We start from the raw sequence: 19,002 nt of genomic DNA, 5'->3' as shown, positions 1-19,002 counted from the left end.
TTTATTTCAAAAATATACTTTATTCATAAATATTTTGATGATCTGTACAATCGGTCATAGCATACATATGTAAACATTCAATTTCTTTGCATACAGAGACAGTAATCATTCATATATTCAGGTCTGTACGATTACTATCCACATATTTAGCCGAGGCGTCAGCAGAGCCCAAACGACTGCATGGGCCCCCTGATCTTCTTTAGACAGGCAGCTGTTACACGGTGGTCTTTCCCCACCACGCCTTGGCGGCAGCTGCCCCAAGCTTCAGCGATTCCCTCAACACGTAGTCCTGGACCTTGGAATGTGCCAGTCTGCAACACTCAGTCGGGGTCAACTCCTTCAGCTGGAAGATCAACAGGTTTCGGACCACCCAGAGAGCGTCCTTCACCGAGTTGATGATCGTCAGGCACAGTTGATGTTTGTCTCAGTGTGCGTCCCGGGGAACAGGCCGTAGAGCACGGAGTCCCGCATCACGGCGCTGCTCGGGACAAACCTCGACAAATACCACTGCATTCCTCGCCAGACTTCTTCTGCGTAGGCACATTCCAGAAGGAGGTGTGTGACAGTCTCGTGCCCCCCGCAGCCACTTCGAGGGCAGCGTGCGGTGCGGCTGAGAGTCCGGATGTGCATAAAGGATCTCACAGGCAGAGCCCTTCTAACCACCAGCCAAGCCATGTCTTGGTGCTTGTTGGAAAGTTCAGACGATGAGGCATTCTGCCAAATGACTTTGACAGTCTGCTCAGGGAACCGCTCGATAGGATCCGCCATCTCCTTTTCCCAAAGGGTCTCGAGAACACTACGTGCTGACCACTTCCTGATGGACTTGTGGTCAAAGGTGTTTTTCTTCATAAACTTCCCCACGAAGGACAGGTGGTATGGAACGGTCCAACTACTAGGACCTGCTTGGGACAGGGTTTCATAGTCCCAGGGATTTACAAGGATGGTTGTATTTTTTCAAAGTAAGGAATTGGATACCTTTTTCGAACCCTGTTTGTGTAGCTGTGGGTTCTGTCAACAGTGCAGACTAAACTTGAACTGAGGGGTTGTTTAATGTGATTCTGTTCGCCTAGCTGGGAGTTTTTGTTGCAAACGTTTCGTCCCCTTTCTAGGTGACATCTTCAATGCTTGGGAGCCTCCTGTGAAGCGCTTCTGTGCTGATTCCTCCGGCATTTATACTGGTTTGAATCTGCCACTTCCGGTTGTCAGTTTCTGTCCGCTGCAGTGGTCGGTATATAGGGTCTAGGTCGATGTGTCTGTTGATAGAATTTGTGGATGAGTGCCATGCCTCTAGGAATTCCCTGGCTGTTCTCTGTTTGGCCTGCCCTATAATAGTGGTGTTGTCCCAATCAAATTCGTGTTGTTTGTCATCTGAGTGTATGGCTACTAGGGATAGCTGGTCGTGTCATTTCATGGCTAGTTGGTGTTCATGGATGCAGGTTGTTAGTTGTCTTCCTGTTTGTCCTATGTAGTGTTTTGTGCAGTCCTTGCATGGGATTTTGTACACTACATTGGTTTTGCTCATGCTGGGTATCGGGTCCTTTGTCCTGGTGAGTTGTTGTCTGAGGGTGGCTGTTGGTTTGTGTGCTGTTATGAGTCCTAGTGGTCGCAGCAGTCTGGCTGTCAGTTCAGAAATGCTCCTGATATATGGGAGTGTGGCCAGTCCTTTGGGTTGTGGCATGTCCTCATTTCGTTGTCTTTCCTTAAGGCATCTGTTGATGAAATTGCGCAGGTTTCCGTTCTTGGTGAATAACTTGTATAGGTGCTCTTCTTCCTCTTTTTGTAGTTCAGGTGTGCTGCAGTGTGTTGTGGCCCTTCTGAATAATGTCCTGATGCAACTTCGTTTGTGTGTGTTGGGGTGGTTGCTTTCATAGTTCAGGACTTGGTCTGTGTGTGTGGCTTTTCTGTATACCTTCGTGGTGAATTCTCCGTTCGGTATTCTATGTACCATCACGTCTAGGAATGGGAGCTGGTTGTCCTTTTCTTCCTCTCTCGTGAATCGGATTCCTGTGAGTGTGGCGTTGATGATCCGGTGTGTTCATGTGTATGTGTGTGTGTATGTGTGAGTGTGTGTGTGTCTGTGTGTGTGTGTGTGTCTGTGTGTGTGCAAGTGTGTGCATGTATGTACTGTTGCTATCTTAACATTGCATCAATGTCTATTTGCCTTTCGCTGTAATTCCTCCTTCTTCCTATCCACCCATTGGATCCCTCTGTCTGCCTGAAATGTGGGTCAAATACTCAGGTCACATTATGATCTGGAATCACCATCCCCTGAGCTACCTGACACTGCCAATGGAGACCAGGTGGTTAAACAAGATCCTGACACTGAAGTCCACCTAAAAGCTGAGCTACCAGCTATCGATGCTTTGATCATGAATCACGGTGACAATGTTCAGCTCATGTGGTTCCAGTGTCTGAGGATCCAATCCTGAAGATGGTCTTTTCTGTACATTTTGAGATAAGCAGTAAGATTATAAGGTTTGTTTTAAAGAGTCACTGGAGAGAGTTTCACAGAGACAGAGTGCAGCAATGACTGAGGACACTAACTGGGAGAAAACTCACCAAGATGAATAATAAAGACAACACAGCTAAAGCTGCAAAGACCTATGGGACATTTAATTTAAATGTTGCCTGTTTTCTGTTGAGATGTTGAACCGAGATCCTGTCTGTTCTCAGGAATTTGTGTAAAATATCAAGAGAAACTGTTTTGAAGAAGAGCTGGTGATTTCTCCCGCAATCATCGAGAACACTTGTCCTTCAAATCCCACTGAAAACAGGGTGAGTGAGTGGATCTTGAAGACTGTGGGTGAAGGCAAGGATGAGAAAGTGGAGAGTGAAGGATTGGAGGGAGAGGGACTGGAGAGTATGACGATGCTGCCTCTTTGACAAGGTTATTTTGTCCTCGGCTTTTTTCAAGACGGGTTGTAAAGGCAGAGGTGCCAATATGTCTGTAAACGGTTACTATAAACAATGACAGGGTAGTAGCCAGTTCTCCCAGCTCAGGTCATTTTCTAGTTTGGTTTGTTTTCAGCAGGCAGTCAGAACTTGCTGGTAGCAGAGAAGCCGCTACAATTAAAAAAAAGGTTCCATGCTTCAACAGATATTTCTTGCCTGACTCTTCTCTCTGCAATCTCTCCTGCCTGTAAGAACCTGGGTTTGAAATTCCTTTTTGCCAAGAGATATGTTTGTGGAGCATCACAGGGACTGGAACAGCTCCTTAGTTAAGTTGCTATCTCAGGTCAGTTGGGTTTTCAAATTGCTGTTATTCCGAATTCTGTTTTATTTTGTTCATGTTTCAACTGTAGGGTGTAAATAAGTTGTGTTTTGCTTCAAGCTGAGTGGTTTGACCAGCTGCATCACTCCTGGAATATTCACTTCACATCTGCCTTTAACAGGAAAATGTTAGGGTCTGGGAGACCTTCTTAAAGTGTTTTGTGGGGCCTGGCCTGGTCCAGAACACTGATTGAAAGATTGTGCCATGAATTGCTGCCTGGCAATTGTCCTTTGAATATTACTGACATGATAATTAACTATAACTCCATTCACCATTGCAACCTTTGTTACAACAGAAAAATCTTCAGTGCCAGAAATTGCTGGAACAGTAACCAGGGGGCACCCAGTCTATCACTAACCTGGAACAGTAACCAGGGCACACCTGGTCTATCACTAACCTGGAACAGTAACCAGGGCACACCTGATCTATCACTAACTTGGAATGGTAAACTGGGACACACCCAGTCTATCATTAACCTGTGGCAGTAACCTGGCAACACACAGTCTATCACGAAACTGGAACAGTAACCAGCGATACACCTGGTCTAACACTAACCTGGAACAGTAACCTGGGACACAATCAGCCTATCACTAACCTGGAGCAGTAACCGAGGATACACCTGGTCTATCACTAACCTGGAAGAGTAACCTGGGAACACACAGTCTATCACTAACCTGGAGCAGTAACCTAAGACACACCTGGTTTATTACTAACCTGGAATAATAATCGGGGACAGACCTGATCTATCACTAACCTAAATAGATCTCTTCAAGCTGTTACTAATCAAGGACAATCTTTCACTTTTCACATGGACCTTACGTTATTAGAATACATCAATGAATTTTAACCCATTCACCGAATCCCTGTGATGTTTGACACACCCAGTCTATCACTAACCTGGAACAATAACCAGGGGGAACCCGGTCAATCACTAACCTGGTACAGTAACCTGTGACACACCTGGTCTATCTCTAACCTAAATCGATCTCCCACAGAAGGCAGTTTAAGAAAAACAGTTGATTTAATCCAATGCATTCAGGCTGCTTGGCTCAGACATGCCAGCAGAACAAACAGGACACAAACAGAGGAGAAAAGCTTCAAACAAATGGGCATGTCCCAGAGGCAGAGAGAAAAATCAGTCAGGACAGTGAAACACTAACACTCTCCCGGGAATGATGCTCAGCCCAGAGAAAATGACTCCTTTCCCATGGGAAACCCAGTACTGCCAGCCTAAGACCTTCCCCGGGGCAGTAAAGAGATAGGATGTTCCAGTCCATGAGGTTAGATGCCCCATTAAAACAGGATTAAAGACAGAGGAGTTAGCCATCTGTTTACCTTTCCCCCAGCCCAGCCTATCCCACTTCCTGGGCAGTACCCTGGTGTTAACCTAGAACCTGGGTAAGTTGGTTGTTTTTTCCCCTATAAAGGCGCGCAGCTTCAAGGCCTCGGCCTCACTCTCTCAGCGGAGCAGGTAAGGGCTGTTTGGCAGTGCTGCTTGAAGGCTCGGTGACGTTTGTTTAACGGTTTAAATTTGAATTTTTTTTAAAAAAGCACGGAGCAGACCCGGAAGCTGGTGTAGCGCAAGCTTACCTGGGTAAGTTGTGTCCCTATAAAGGCGTGCAGGAGAGGAACCCGAGGTAGTGCCTCTCACCCGCCCTCCTCCTCTCACCTAATAATAAGCCCCGTTGTGGTAAGAAGGTAAGTGCTACATTTTGCTTTTTCTAGTGTTTAGACCTAGTTTTTTTTTAAAGGTTACTTTTAGAGGGATGGCAGTGAAGGCAGTGCAATGTTCCTCTTGCAACATGTTTGAGGTGAGGGATGCCATGGTTGTCCCTGCTGATTACACTTGCAGGAAGTGCACCCATCTCCAGCTCCTCCAAGACCGTGTTAGGGATCTGGAGCTGGAGTTGGATGAACTTAGGATCATTCGGGAGGCAGAAGGGGGTCATAGGTCAGAGCTTTAGGGAAGTAGTAACTGCAAAGATTGCAGACAGATGGGTGACAGTGAGGGGGACTGGGAGGAAGCAGCCAGTGCAGGGACCACTTGCAGCCGTTCCCCTCAAGAACAAGTACTGTTTTGGATTCTTGTTGGGGGGGGATGACTTACAAGGGGTAAGTTGTCTATTGGAACCATTTCCCATTTGCTCTGAGCTTCTCTGATCTCAGGGTTTCTGCATTTTGGAGAATGGGGTTAAGCCGCTGTCCCTGTTCCAATCAGAGACTGGGAGGAAGGGGAGTTGGCACCAACTGGTGTTGAGAGTCTGAAAGGACAAACCACCTTCTCCCCCACCAGTCCATGTCAATGCTGAGCTGCAGGTCATTTCCTGAGCTTCAAGCTGCAGAAGCAGAGAGTCAGTGATTGGTCCCAGTCTCAGTAAAATACCCAATAAAGAGATGAACAGATTTCTGTCACCAGTTCCCAGGAGGGTCACACTCAGACAGGTTGAGTTACTCACTTTAGTGCATGGATAAGCCGAGAGGGAAAAGGGAGAAAGAGAGAGATTTTGAACTTCAGAAGTTGGTACTGAAAAATGAAAGACAATTTAAAATGGTGGGTGTAGAGGTGAAAGGTGGGATTAGTGATGGGAATAGTGATGGCCAGTAAACCCAGTGTAGCCAAAGGCCTGGTGGGATCTGTTTATCTCTGTCCAAGCCTTGGCTAGGTTTGGCAAGAACTATGTGGAAGCCCTTTTTAATTCATTTGTGAAAGTGGCTAAACAAATGGAATCTGCGAGGAGAAAGTGAGGGCTGCAGATGCTGGAGATCAGAGCTGAAAATGTGTTGCTGGTAAAGCGCAGCAGGTCAGGCAGCATCCAAGGAGAAGGAGAATCGATGTTTCAGGCATGATCCCTTCTTCAGGAAGAAGGGCTCATGCCCGAAACCTCGATTTTCCTGCTCTTTGGATGCTGGCCTGACCTGCTGCGCTTTTCCAGCAACACATTTTCAGCTCTAAACAAATGGAATGGCTAGTGATCATCGAGGGCATTATTAATGCAAACACAGGTAGTAGATAAAGCTGGTGAAGTGTTTGAATCACTATCAGAGGAGGTACCTGAGGAATATGAGAAGGTAAACAAAACCAAATATGCAGATGAACTAGTGCCAGAGGTCAACAGCTAATGTTTTGAAATCTAAAGAAGGTACCTCATCAGGCTACTTTGAGTTTGAAAGAATCAAACAAAGTAACTTTAAGAGGTGAATAGGGGCATTAAAATAGATCAGACATATGACACTTCTAGGGGGAACTGTTATTTTGGAGGATTTGAAAATTAATTCCCTGATTTAGTGTGAACACATATGGAAGAGCTCAGAGATTAGCAGCAGAATTGGCTGATGATTATTTCAATCTGTGAGGGACAGAATTTGGGCAGAGAGCTATCCTCAGGTGGTAAAGGAAAGGGTTGAAGACAATAAAGACAGTTTACCACAAATTAAAAAGGAAAACCAAGAAAGGGGAAGAGAAATTTTAAAAACTCAGACATTTTCACTGTCATAAGGAAGGAGACATGAGTTGCAATGTTGGCGGTTGAGGAAAAGCACTGGGAAGAAGGATATGGTAAAACAGGAGAAGCCAGTGGGGTTTGTTAAAGCAGTAAAGGAGATTGATCACAGTAGAAGCTAAAAAGCTGCAGGAGGAATGTACAGCCTGGTCAGGGGTTGGTTGAGAAGAAAGAGCCAGATCTCTTTAAGGAACGTTCCTGTGCAGGAGGAAGCGCATGGAAACAGGAAACATCAATCTTTGATGCTGAGGAATGAGGGAATATGTCATTCAAAAGGAAGACAGGGGCGACCCCAGTATCCATGGAATTGTTTTCTGTGGTTTCAGTTACTGCCGCCCGAACATATGAAAGGGAATGTTCCGGAACCAGGGACCAGGAGGCTGCCGGGAAGGTACATTTCCCATGTAAATGAATGGGCTCGCTCCTATCCGCCATTTCAAGCTTCCGCGGATAGGTCCTGGAACGTATCCCCCCTGGGTACGGGGGAGACTACTGTATTGACAGAAGAGATGGTAATATGTTGCATCCAAATTCAGAATGAGGTTGGAGAGTCCGGTGAAAAGTGGTGGAGGGTCAATAGGAATATGAGAGAAATTCCCTGTTCAGGAAATTCAGTTTATCCTTGGAAAGGAGGCAGCTGGATTACGGGTGGGAGTGATACCTACTGTGTTTGGAAAACCAGTTGAAAACCCAACAACTGAGGTGTCACAGGAAATATATCCTGGGATTTTTCCTGATTGTGTGGGTAGATGCCAGTGTTGTAACTGTACTGGAACGGTTTGGATAGAGCACAAGCCTGCACCACCTGCTGCAGACCCAGTCTAGCAGCTATATCCTTTAGTACAAGTCTGATGTTGGTCATCAAACCCATCACACACACTCACATCCTCAGGGAATATCGATGCAAATGAAGCAATGTCCAGAATCTCCATCAGGTTCTGACACAATCTCCATTCCCTCACAATTGTGTGTTCCCACTCTCTGGGAATGGACTTTCCCTGATTGTGTTGACAGGTACGGAATTATCATTTGGATTTTACAATAGAGGCAGATGGATATTGGTCAGTTTGTAAAGGTGATCATATTAAAGAGGTCAGAAAGTCATTTAAAACAGTGATCGTTGTGCATCAATTCTCATCGAGCAAACAAACAGAATCCCTTGGGTGTGAATGAATTAAGAGTTGTCACTGCTGAGTTCATGCCAAACCGGGAAAAGAGAGAAAGGTCAATAGTTTCGTTTTAACTTCAGGACAGAAGGTTAAAGGTCTCATTTCAGGGGTGAGAACAGTTTTCTCCTTGCAAGAAAATGACATTTTTAGTTCAATTCAGGAAAACCAGAGACCCGAGCCAGAGGGCTGCAGTTTCTGGAACTTCTCAACCGGGAGGGTTTGGATCAAAGTCAATTGTTGGAACTGGAAAGATTGAAACAATCCGAATTGTGAAAGGTTCATTCCAGCAGATTTGGGAAGGAGTCATGAATCTGTCTCAGCGTTCCAAGGATAAGGAACTAGGGAGAGCCAGTAAAATAAATACTGACAGAATTGACCTTTTAGTGAATATCTGTAACCGTGTTGTGGAACAGATTGAACCCGTTTTCTTATTTGCACAAAGATCTTTCTGACTGCGGATATATACTGTATATAAAATACACAGCTTTGGTTGTTTCTTTTCCTTTCTTGTGTCAACATAGACTCCCTTGTAAAAGAACATCAGCAGCTTCATGTGAATATGTTTCAGTGACTAACCTGCATGGGAACCCCATCTCCAAATATTCCACCTCGAACCCAGGTTTCATTCCAGGATTGGACTGTCCCTGGTGACCGAATATCATTCAAACTGACGGGAATTTTGTTCCTGCAGATGGAACACGTGTGACACAGACTTGCAGGAAGCGACTGAGGGAACAGAGAGTCAGGAATAAAATCCATTTTCATCTTATTCCCATTTCTTACATTCTCATTATTCAAGCACTGTATCATTTTTCAAACAAGAATTACATTGTACCAAAACATAGCTGACATCGTTTAAAAGGTTCTGACAGGATTGATCAGGAGCAATGACTTTTTGTCAAGAGTTATCACCTCAGTATAATCATTAACATGTCCAATTGGAGGATAGACTTGAAGCTGAAATCTCATTCCTGGAGAGTGGACAGGACAGGGGCCACTTTACGATTCTCTCCTGATAACGTCTCAAGGATTGTGTGGGTCATTCAGCTGGTGAGCCTGCCCTTTCCTCCCCCCAATAGCTGCTGGGTCACCAGTCAGTGAAGTATTCCTGATTCTCAGCAGCTGCCTGGCCCTCTCTTCACACTCCCCCTCACCCATCCCCCCCCTCCTCCCGGGGAATGAACACTCCCAGACATTATCAACCATCCAGCTCTGAAACACACTTATGAAATAAACCTCGCTTTGTACTCCCTGGTTAGTTTGGGGAAGGCTTGTTGGGGAGTTGGATGGTCATAACTCCCCCAGTTCACAGTGAATTGAAGCTCAACATCTGCTGATTCCAAGAGCCACAAGCTGCTGCTGTGTAAATGAATATAATCATTCCTGTGGAATCATTAATAAAAACATCAAAATCAATAAGACAATAAATAACTTCTAGCGATTACAAATGACACATATTGGTGATTGTAGTTAAACAATGGTGATAAGTTGTGACAGATTTTAGTATTCAACAATAAATCAGATTTAGAGTATTTATATAGATATTTATCTAAGAATTAGAATTTGTAAAACTGATATGGATGTACAGAGCTTACATAACATGTGAAATTTGTTAATGTCAGATACAAAACCAATTTCCTTCAATATAAAAACTGTCTCTGAGTTCCCTCAGGACGTTGCTTCATTTCAGGTCAATCAGTGACCCACTGAAGACAGTGAGGATGAGAAAGTGTGAGGGAGGAACCATCCGTGAAGATCCCTCTGATGGTGACACTGCACACATTTCTGGGACGGGATGGAAACATGACTTGAGAAGGTCTCACTTGAAGAACCAGGATCCAAACTTGTGGATCTGGGATTCACTGCTCAATGTGTGTAAACACATTCCCTGAAAAATTGATCTCAGTCCTGAAGGAATTGAGTGTGAGCAATGAGCTGTAATTCTGTGTGTCTGCTGTGATATGGAAGGACAGACAATGGTGTCCATGTTCCCACTGGAACAGGAGAATCCTGTTATTCCGCAATGAGGCTCCAGGAATGTCCTGTAGTGGGGCCTAGGAAACCCACAAGGCAATCACTTCAGGGTGGGCAGGGGAGGGGAGTTAGTCTGACAGGGTTTAACAGTGTCTGGGAGGGTGGGACAGGGTCAGGAGGGGAGGGGAATTAGTCTGACAGGGTTTATCAATGCCTGGGAGGATGGGACAGGGTCAGGAGGGGAGGGGAATTAGTCTGAAACGGTTCAGCAGTGACTGGGAGGGTGGGACAGGATGAGGAGGGGAGGGGAATTAGTCTGACAGGGTTTAACAGTGTCTGGGAGGGTTGGACAGGGTGGGGAGGGGAGGGGAATTAGTCTGACAGGGTTTAACAGTGTCTGGGAGGGTGCGACAGGGTCAGGACGGATGTGAAAATGTCACAAATAAATCTAGAGAATCTAAATCTAAATAAACCTAAGTCAGAGAAAAGTTGCCATGTCACTTAATGAATCATGAAGAAGCTGCACCAGAGACTTCAGAAGCTGAGAAAATAAAAACAGAACATGAGAAATTATATCAAATATAAAATCAGACAGTGTGAGGTATTCTCTATCACTCACTGGACCCAGGATTTAATCGCCCTCAGCATTAACTAACCAGACTCTCCGAGCACCCCCCAGTGGGAATTAAGGGTGAGTGAGTGGAGGGAGGGGCTGTGGGGGAAGGGAATGGAGGGTGACAGTTCAAAGGAGAGACACTGGGGACATGGAGTAGAGAAACAGGACGATAAGAGAGTGTTGGCTGAGAAACAGCATTGTGAGGAGACAGACCCGTCACCCTGAGCAACACCCTGGCAAATATAACTCTACACTCCAATAGGGGCAGCACGGTGGTTAGCACTGTTGTCTCACAGCACCAGGGACCCGGGTACAATTCCCACCTCGGGTATCTGTCTGTGTGGAGTTTGCACATTCTCCCCGTGTCTGTGTGGGTTTTCTCCGGGTGCTCCAGTTTTCCACAATCCAAAGGTGAACTGGCCATGCTACATTGCCCATGGTGTTAGGTGTGTTAGTCAGGGGTAAATATAGGGTAGGGGAACGGGTCTGGGTGGGTTACTCTTCAGAGAGTTGGGCTGAAAGGCCTGTTTCCATTCTGCAGGTGATCTGATCTACACCTCCCATTACCTTATCCATCATTCCCAACACTCTGTCCCCTCAGTCACTTACTGGGAGCTGTTGTGTAGGTCCCACTTGGTGAACCTGCAGAAACAAAATAAACATCCATTAGGATGGGGAATAATCCATTCTCAGAGACTGTAAACAAATGTTCAAAAGTTATCAAGGTGATGGCACACAAACAAGGCAGTAAGGAAGGTTTTACAGAGATTGTGTCAGAAATCCTCATTCCCATACTCCCCTCCCCTGCATCCCCACCAGATGCAGAAAACCCCTTCCATTCCATTAATATTCACTCAGTGAGGATCTGATTGTGTGAAGTGGGTTTAATGATCAATATTAGACCTGGTCTGGGCTGATCACACAAAGGATGATCAGACAGTGAACGAAACGTGTTTATACATGTGTATCTGTGTGTGGGGATTCAATCAGTTCCACTCCTCACAGTGCCCTGTATTCCCAGTACTGGAGATTCCCCCACACTCACTCTGTCCCTCTCAGTTCCACATTCCCCTCTCTCTGATTCTTACCTCTCCGTGACCTTTTCCAGATAATTATTCTGACTATCCCGACAATAACAGCCAATAGAATGACCATTGATGCAATGAGACTTCCAAGATGGGAATGCAGCCAATTGCTTTTCAGATTTTCTGAAACACATTGGAAATATATCAGGATTCTCTCTGTTCCTGGATTTATTTCTAGCTCTGTATTGATTGGGAACAATTTTAACTGCTCCGAGCTGTTGGGAATTGTTGGGATTGGTTGAAATGCTGGTTTGACCCTCTCCCGATTTCACTCTCCAGTGAAGTCACCAAGATCCCATTGATAGGGGTATAAACATCGTGTTGTACCTGTCCTGGGGGTTACCTCCCCAGACAGTTCAGTTCCCATTCTCCCCGATATCTCTTTGTCCTGTCCTTACTAGTGCTGGTGGGGTAGATCGGCCTTGGGTGAGGTGAAGGAGTGAGTGAATGGTTGGAGGGGTGTAGTTAGTGAAAAGTGTCCAAGAAATGGTTTCATCTGTCACGTGTATATACACACAGAGACACATACACAGACTCTACACACACACACACAGACACACAAACACACACAGAGACACACACACACACGCACAAACACACATATACACACACACACACAGACACATACACATATACACAGATACATACACACACACACAAACACACAGACACATAAACACACACACAGACACACACACTCTCCAGTCCCTTACCCCACTGATAGAGCTTGCCCTCTGCCAGGCTGCTGTGTTCAATTTGACAGGAGTATTGATCCTCATCCCCAGCATTGATCTCAATCTCTTTCTGGATCTGATGGGTCCCATCGTGGTTCGGTCGAACCCCCGAGGATTGGGTCTCAGACATGACCTCTCCATTCCTTAGCCAGGTCACCTCGATGTCTGCAGGATCAAACCCAGTGACCAGGCAGGAGAGAGTGAGTGGCTTGTCCTGACCATTGGGCTCCCTCCTGGAGATGAACACTTCAGGCTGAACTGAGATGGGAAAGGGGGAAAACACAAACAACAGACAGACACTGAATGGAATGGGAGAACGGTTTCATAGATCAGTGAGGTTAGATCAGAACATGGGATTAGAACCATGTCAGGTCTATGTTGCTTATATCTTTGTATCTTTAAAACTGTGGACTATGAGGAGGAAGGACTGCTTTTGTAAACAGGGACTTGCCAGGATGACTGCATAATTTCCCAGCAAGGAAATTGATACCTATTTTGAACTCTGTTTTTGATGGTTGTGTGTTCCTGAAATGTGCAGGAGTTGAGTAGCTATTTCTAAATTAAGCTGATTCATTCTTAGTTAACTGAGCAGGCTGGAACTGCAACCAAGTTACACAGACACATTTACACAGACACACTTACACAGACACACTTACACAGACACACACAGACACACACACACACACACCTGTGCTGAAGTTCTTCCTTGTAGAAGCCACCTGTTCTATGCAGTAAAAAGAACCTGATTTTTAAACTTGAAGTAAACCAGTTCCTTTTCCTGCAGCATTTGCTGTGGGCTGTGTGTTTTGAAGTGAGAAAGACAACTGAACAGTAAGTGGTCTGGCTCACTGACAGGATGATTTCAACATTGATGTCAGAAAACAGAGACCATTGGACTGACTTTCCTCTTTCAATGATCCATTTTCCCCATTTGTTTATCTTTGTATGTTTAAGGGGGACTTTATAAAGGGACTAGAGTTTTAGTTAGTAGTGTTATATACCACGGGTATGTTTCCGTTTACTTGTAACAATAGTCTAATTACTTATGGTAAGTAATCATTCTTGGTTAGTACAGAAACCTGGTCTGTGTTTTGGATAAAACTTGGGCTGAACATCAAGCAGGTTGAGGTACTATGTGAACCTTCAAAAGAAACTTTACCATTTGGCATGTCTCCAGGGACAGAACAATTTACAGCAGACTGTCCCAGTGGATCATAACAACTGAAATAAATACCTTCCCTTTTGAAGTATTTTTTTCCAGCTTGCAAATATCTCATTAAATACTGAACGCATACTTCTTCCAGATGCTCTTTCCATAATTTGTTCCAGGATTCATCAGAATCCCATTTTACCTTTATCTTCACTGCGTTGTCATTGGAAGCAACCCATCTCATTCTGTCTGGCTCAAAGCTGATATAGTCGTTTCCATCAAATCCAAAACGCATCGATCTCTTTGTGGAACCTCTGCTGACTTTATCATCTTCATTCACCTCCACACTCCTAATCCATTGAAAAATGTGAATTCCTGCCAGTGACCAAAAAAAGGGTCAACAATCAATTCTGATGGAACATGCTCCACTTGTCTGGATAGTTTCAGCTCCAGCAACACACATGAGGCTTCAGAGAATCCAGACAAATCAACTGCCCATCCATCATCTTAAGCATTCCTCCTTCCTCCCCACCCCCCCCCCCCCCCCCCCCCCCCCCCCCCCCACCAGCACCAACGCACAGTGACAGCAGTGTGTGCTATCTACCAGGTATACACTCCAATAACTCACCAAGGCTCCTCATTGCAGCTACTCCCAAACCTGCGAACTCTACCTAAAAGGGGAAGGTGTGAAGATATTTGAGTACACCGCAAACCTGCCAGTTCCTCTCCAATCCCACTGGAACGTGAACTTCAACACCAGTCTTTCACAATCACAGGATCAAAATCCAGGGACATCCTTCCGTACAGCACTGGAGCTGAAGAGTGGGTTACAGCCACAGGGTTGAATTCTGCTTTTATTTTGTGAAGGGTCAATTTCATCACGTTTCAAGGACAGTTTCTATCTATGAGGCCCAATGGGTCTCCACCTTCTAACATCCTAAACCCTCCTCAATAATCGCCTGCCCTGCCAGACATACCCCTGACACCCATTGTGATCTGATTCTACCAGTGACAATACTGAGAACCCACCACTGTCTGGGTATCCCAGAATGGACTGGCATCTCTGAAGCTGCTGCCAACTTCCAAAGAATTGAACACGTTGCTCACCTGGGCAGGGACTGTCTGTCTGGATCTGTCCTGCACACTTTAGGATATTTGGGACAGCAGAGGAATATTGCGTCACGCTTTGTGGATGGGCAGTGGGAGTGCTGATGGACAGGGTGGTGTAGAGGAGGAGTGTCTTCTTCTCTCAGGACCAGCAGAGAGAGGCACTTACTACACCCTGACATCCTGCTGGGAGGTTGTCCGCTGGGTCAGTGCAGTGTCAGCTGCCTGGAGGAAGGCTCAGCAAATGGAGGAAGAAGCTCATTGACCTTCTCTGTTCTGTCAGGGTAAGGGCCACCATCTGTTCTCTGCTGCCTCACATACACTATTGCTGTCACTGCACCCACTTCCCACCAAGGCTCACTTTCACTATTGCATTCAACATCTTCCCTCTCTCTCTCTCTCTCACACTGTCAGGGAGCTATAAACCTGCACTCCAAGGTCTCTTTGTTCAGCAACACTCCTAGGACCTTGCCATTAAGCGAATAAGTCCTGCTAAGATTTGCCTTTCCAATGTGCCGCACCTCACATTTATCTAAATTAAACTAAAAAAAATGACATGGGTAAACCCTCCTGCTTATTTTAACCCAGCAACACAGAAAAGATTTATCCTGTGCAGCAATGTGTGAAAGTTGATAGGCCAAGAAATAATTAAAGTGAAAGTAACAACTTTATTTCTTAAAGAATAACAGAGAATAATTAACTAACAACTATTTACAACTCCTTCCTCTAACCTATCTTTTACTTTCCCTTTCTACAATACTAGTCAGATAAAACTCCTGATTAAGTTTACAAAACAAAATTTCTTATCTCCAACCCAAACAGCTTTCGGTTCTTCTCAGTATTCCTGTCTTCTTTTCTTCTTCTCAGGACTTCTGCTTCCTAGGTTACTGAGTGATAATGGTACCTTTGAGACGGTTCTTTTTTGGGTAGCCTTTTTACATGCTAGTGGCTTGGCTGCTCTCCTCCCAACTGTTACACTTTCCCCAGATTTATATCCCCAAAGCATTGGCATGTGTCATTGGTTTTTAAAATTGTCAATATACTAAGTTCTAACTGGATTGGAGGTATTTTTTGGGGGGGGGGATATAATTTAAACTGATTGGCCTAATTTGAATCTGTTTTTGTCTCCAGACAACCAGCTAATCAAGCTGTTCGACCAAATGTTACATTACATAGTTTTTTCAGAATACTGGTTCTGTCAGGTAGGTCTGTTGCTTTTAACTCTCTTAAAGTTACAATACACCTGCATCTTCATAACAACTTCATTAACCGCTCCACAGCCCATTGGTCCATCTGCTCAAGATCTCATTGTACTCTGAGGTAATGTTTTTTGCTGTCCACTACATCTCCAATTTTGATGCGATCTGCAAACTTACTAACAATAGCTCCTATGTTCACATCTAAATCACTTATATAAATGATGGAAAGCAGTGGACCCAGCGCTGATCCTAGTGGCACACTCCACTGGTCACAGGCTTTTAGTCTGAAAACCAACCCTCCATCACTACTCTCTGTCTTCGACCTTCAAGCCAGTTCTGAATCCAAATGGCTGATTCTCCTGGTATTTCATGAGATCTACCCTTGCGAACCAGTCTCCCTAGTTGAAAACCTTACTGAAGTCCATATAGATCAATCCACCAATCTGCCTTCATCAATCCCTCATGTTGTAAGAATAAAATGTGTTTTGCTGAAAGCTAAGATGATGACCAATCAAACCAAAACTGAAAAGAGTGCCTTACACTTGCCTTAACAAAAAATGAGAAGTTAGGGTCCAGGCCATTTTCTTCATATGTTTTGAGGCGGGGGGGGGGGAGCGGGGGTTGGTCTGCTTCATCACACACTGAACTTACCAGTTGTCTGGTTTGTACTTTTCATCATTGTATCCAGAACCTGCTTTGCAATGTCTGATCGTGTCTTCACGAGACTTGTGATATATTTCCAGTATTCAACACCAAAAGTGTCTGCCATGAACTGCAATTTAGGGACGGTCTGATTGAGTTTGGTGTCAAAATAATCAATCTGGATTCCATTGACCATTGCAATCCCAATAACCTCAGGCATATCATAAATGCCAGAGACTGCTGTGAAGATCACTGAAAATGTGTTAGCATCTGTAAAAGGACAAGAGACAGGTTACTAGCTATTTACATGGACTACAATCTGTCTAAGGACCCATCTACACAGTGACTATCTCCCATAGTCCACCACTTCATCAGACTGTCAGAGTCCTGTCTGATGTCATAAAGCGAATCAGACACAACTGGGACAGAATTAGCTGCTGCAGCCTCTCAGAACAGGGAGTAAACACAGAATCAGGATCACTCAGATACTTGGGGTGGCACGGTGGTTCAGTGGTTACACAGTGCCAGGGACCGGGTTCAATTCCCGCCTCAGGTGACTGTGCAGAGTTTGCACATTCTCCCTGTGTCTGTGTGGGTTTCCTCTGGGTGCTCCGGTTTCCTCCCACAGTCCAAATATGTGCAGGTGAGGTGAATTGACCATGCTAAATTGCCCGTAGTGTCAGATGTAGGGGAATAGGACTGGGTGGGTTGCTCTTCGGAGGGTCGGTGTGGACTTGTTGGGCCGAAGGGCCGGTTTCCATACTTTAGGGAATCTAATCTAACCTTAATGGAGTCAGTGTGGACGCAGGGAAGAGGCTGGGACAGGAATGTTAAACAGATTAATCACTAATTTGCAACAGTAACCTGGTACACAGTCTATCACGAACCTGGAGCAGTAGCCAGGGACAAACCCGGTCTATCACTAACCTGGATAGTAGTCTGGGACAAACCCGGTCTATCACTAACCTGGAGCAATAGCCAGGGACAAACCCGGTCTATCACTAACCTGGATAGTAGCCTGGGACAAACCCGGTCTATCACGAACCTGGATAGTAGTCTGGGACAAACCCGGTCTATCACTAACCTGGAGCAATAGCCAGGGACAAACCCGGTCTATCACTAACCTGGATAGTAGCCTGGGACAAACCCGGTCTATCACGAACCTGGATAGTAGCCTGGGACAAACCCGGTCTATCACTAACCTGGAGCAGGAGCCAGGGACAAACCCGGTCTATCACTAACCTGGATAGCAGCCTGGGACAAACCCGGTCTATCACTAACCTGGAGCAATGTCCCAGGATAGACTGAAAAAGGACATTGGGAAGACTCTCCTGCCCTTGGTCTATCTGGAGGGAGGAATTCAGGATAATCCGAGGGCAGGTTTATCCATAACCAGGAAAGGTGTGGGGTGAGTGAATCCAGATTGAAATGAAGAGAAACAGGAATATTTGGGAGGATGGAGTGTGAGACCATAGGGGACAGTCACTGTGTGAACAGTCTCTCTGTCAAACAGGGGGATGGACAATCCCGAACAGGATCCCCACTGTCCTTCACTGAGCTTTTTAATCAGCCCTTTATACACGGCCAGTAGGATGTTGGTGTCTGAGATAACCCGACCTATTCAACCATGAGGGCATCACAGCTGAGCCTGGGCTGGGTTAGACATGGAGTCTCCTTCCCCTCCCCGCAGTATTTACAAGACTTTAGACCAGGAATGATGAAGCTGTTTGGCTTCTCCCAATCGATGTGAAAATTAAAATTCTCCATTGGAACCATTTCCCATTTTCTCGGAGTTTCTCTGATCTCGGGGTTTCTACATCCTGCTGTCAGGAGACCTGGACACAAATCCCATCAGAGTCTCCCAGACTGTGCTGCCTTCAATGTGTAAAAGATCAGGCTGGCTGTATAACAGGGGGCTGATCAAACATCTCCATTTCAAACTCTCCCCAAGAGACTCACATTCACCCCAGACACAGAGAGAGAGAGAGAATGGAAAGCTGAATTATGTACTTACCGGGAGAGACCCGGGAAAAACACAGGGAGATGGAGAGAAGGATCAGCCACATTCTGGGAATCCACTCTCCCTATTCCCATCAAAAACGGATTGGGGTAAAAGCTGCTGATAATGGACTGGAAATGACAAAGAAAAACGTCTGTAGTGAGTCCATTCTGCAAGTTGGATGGAAATTTGATCACTTCCTCCAACTCAAACAGAGAGGGGAATGATTGGTTCGTATCAGAAAAAAACACCCAATTAAATGTGAAACCGTGAGAGTGTCACCAGTTACCGGGAGACTGAAAGGCAGACACACAGGGGTTTGACACCAAGAGCTGCAGGTTTGAGACGCTGCCCACATCAGGAACGGGGATCGCTCCAGGAGGTGAAAGCACAGACCGTGTGCTGCAGCTGAAATGGGAGGGAAATCCTCATTCTCCATCCGACAGCCCCGCTCCCACTCTTCATTAGAAAGGACAGTGATCCCTATCCAATTATAAAAGCTGGTCATGTGAGACCCTGAACTCTCATCTCTATCCGGGTGGATGCAACCCTCTTT

At 45.5% G+C, this 19,002-nt stretch overlaps 1 protein-coding gene across 7 annotated transcripts; it reads right to left on the bottom strand.

Moving 5' to 3' along the window:
• Positions 1-49: 49 nt before the first annotated feature.
• Positions 50-18,641, bottom strand: LOC132832902 (class I histocompatibility antigen, F10 alpha chain-like). 7 transcript variants are annotated; one of them, XM_060851129.1, is made up of 8 exons: positions 18,462-18,641; positions 16,457-16,717; positions 13,702-13,874; positions 12,329-12,602; positions 11,140-11,172; positions 8,517-9,323; positions 2,278-2,441; positions 50-1,253 (listed from the first exon to the last, which is right to left on the bottom strand). In XM_060851129.1, exons 1-6 carry the CDS (start codon positions 18,511-18,513, stop codon positions 9,247-9,249), a joined length of 870 nt encoding a protein of 289 aa, XP_060707112.1. In that variant the 5' UTR covers positions 18,514-18,641; the 3' UTR covers positions 50-1,253; positions 2,278-2,441; positions 8,517-9,246. The 7 variants fall into 7 exon arrangements, with proteins under 7 accessions (XP_060707112.1, XP_060707118.1, XP_060707111.1 ...); XM_060851135.1 differs by having other exon boundaries at positions 50-2,441; positions 8,517-10,455; XM_060851128.1 differs by having other exon boundaries at positions 50-2,441.
• Positions 18,642-19,002: the final 361 nt, after the last annotated feature.

This window comes from Hemiscyllium ocellatum, chromosome 35 (assembly GCF_020745735.1).
Source record: "Hemiscyllium ocellatum isolate sHemOce1 chromosome 35, sHemOce1.pat.X.cur, whole genome shotgun sequence".
In the NCBI taxonomy this organism is placed as follows: Eukaryota; Metazoa; Chordata; class Chondrichthyes; order Orectolobiformes; family Hemiscylliidae; genus Hemiscyllium; species Hemiscyllium ocellatum.
The sequence above is the reverse complement of the archived record's forward strand: the minus strand, read 5'-3'. Positions and strand labels throughout refer to the sequence as shown.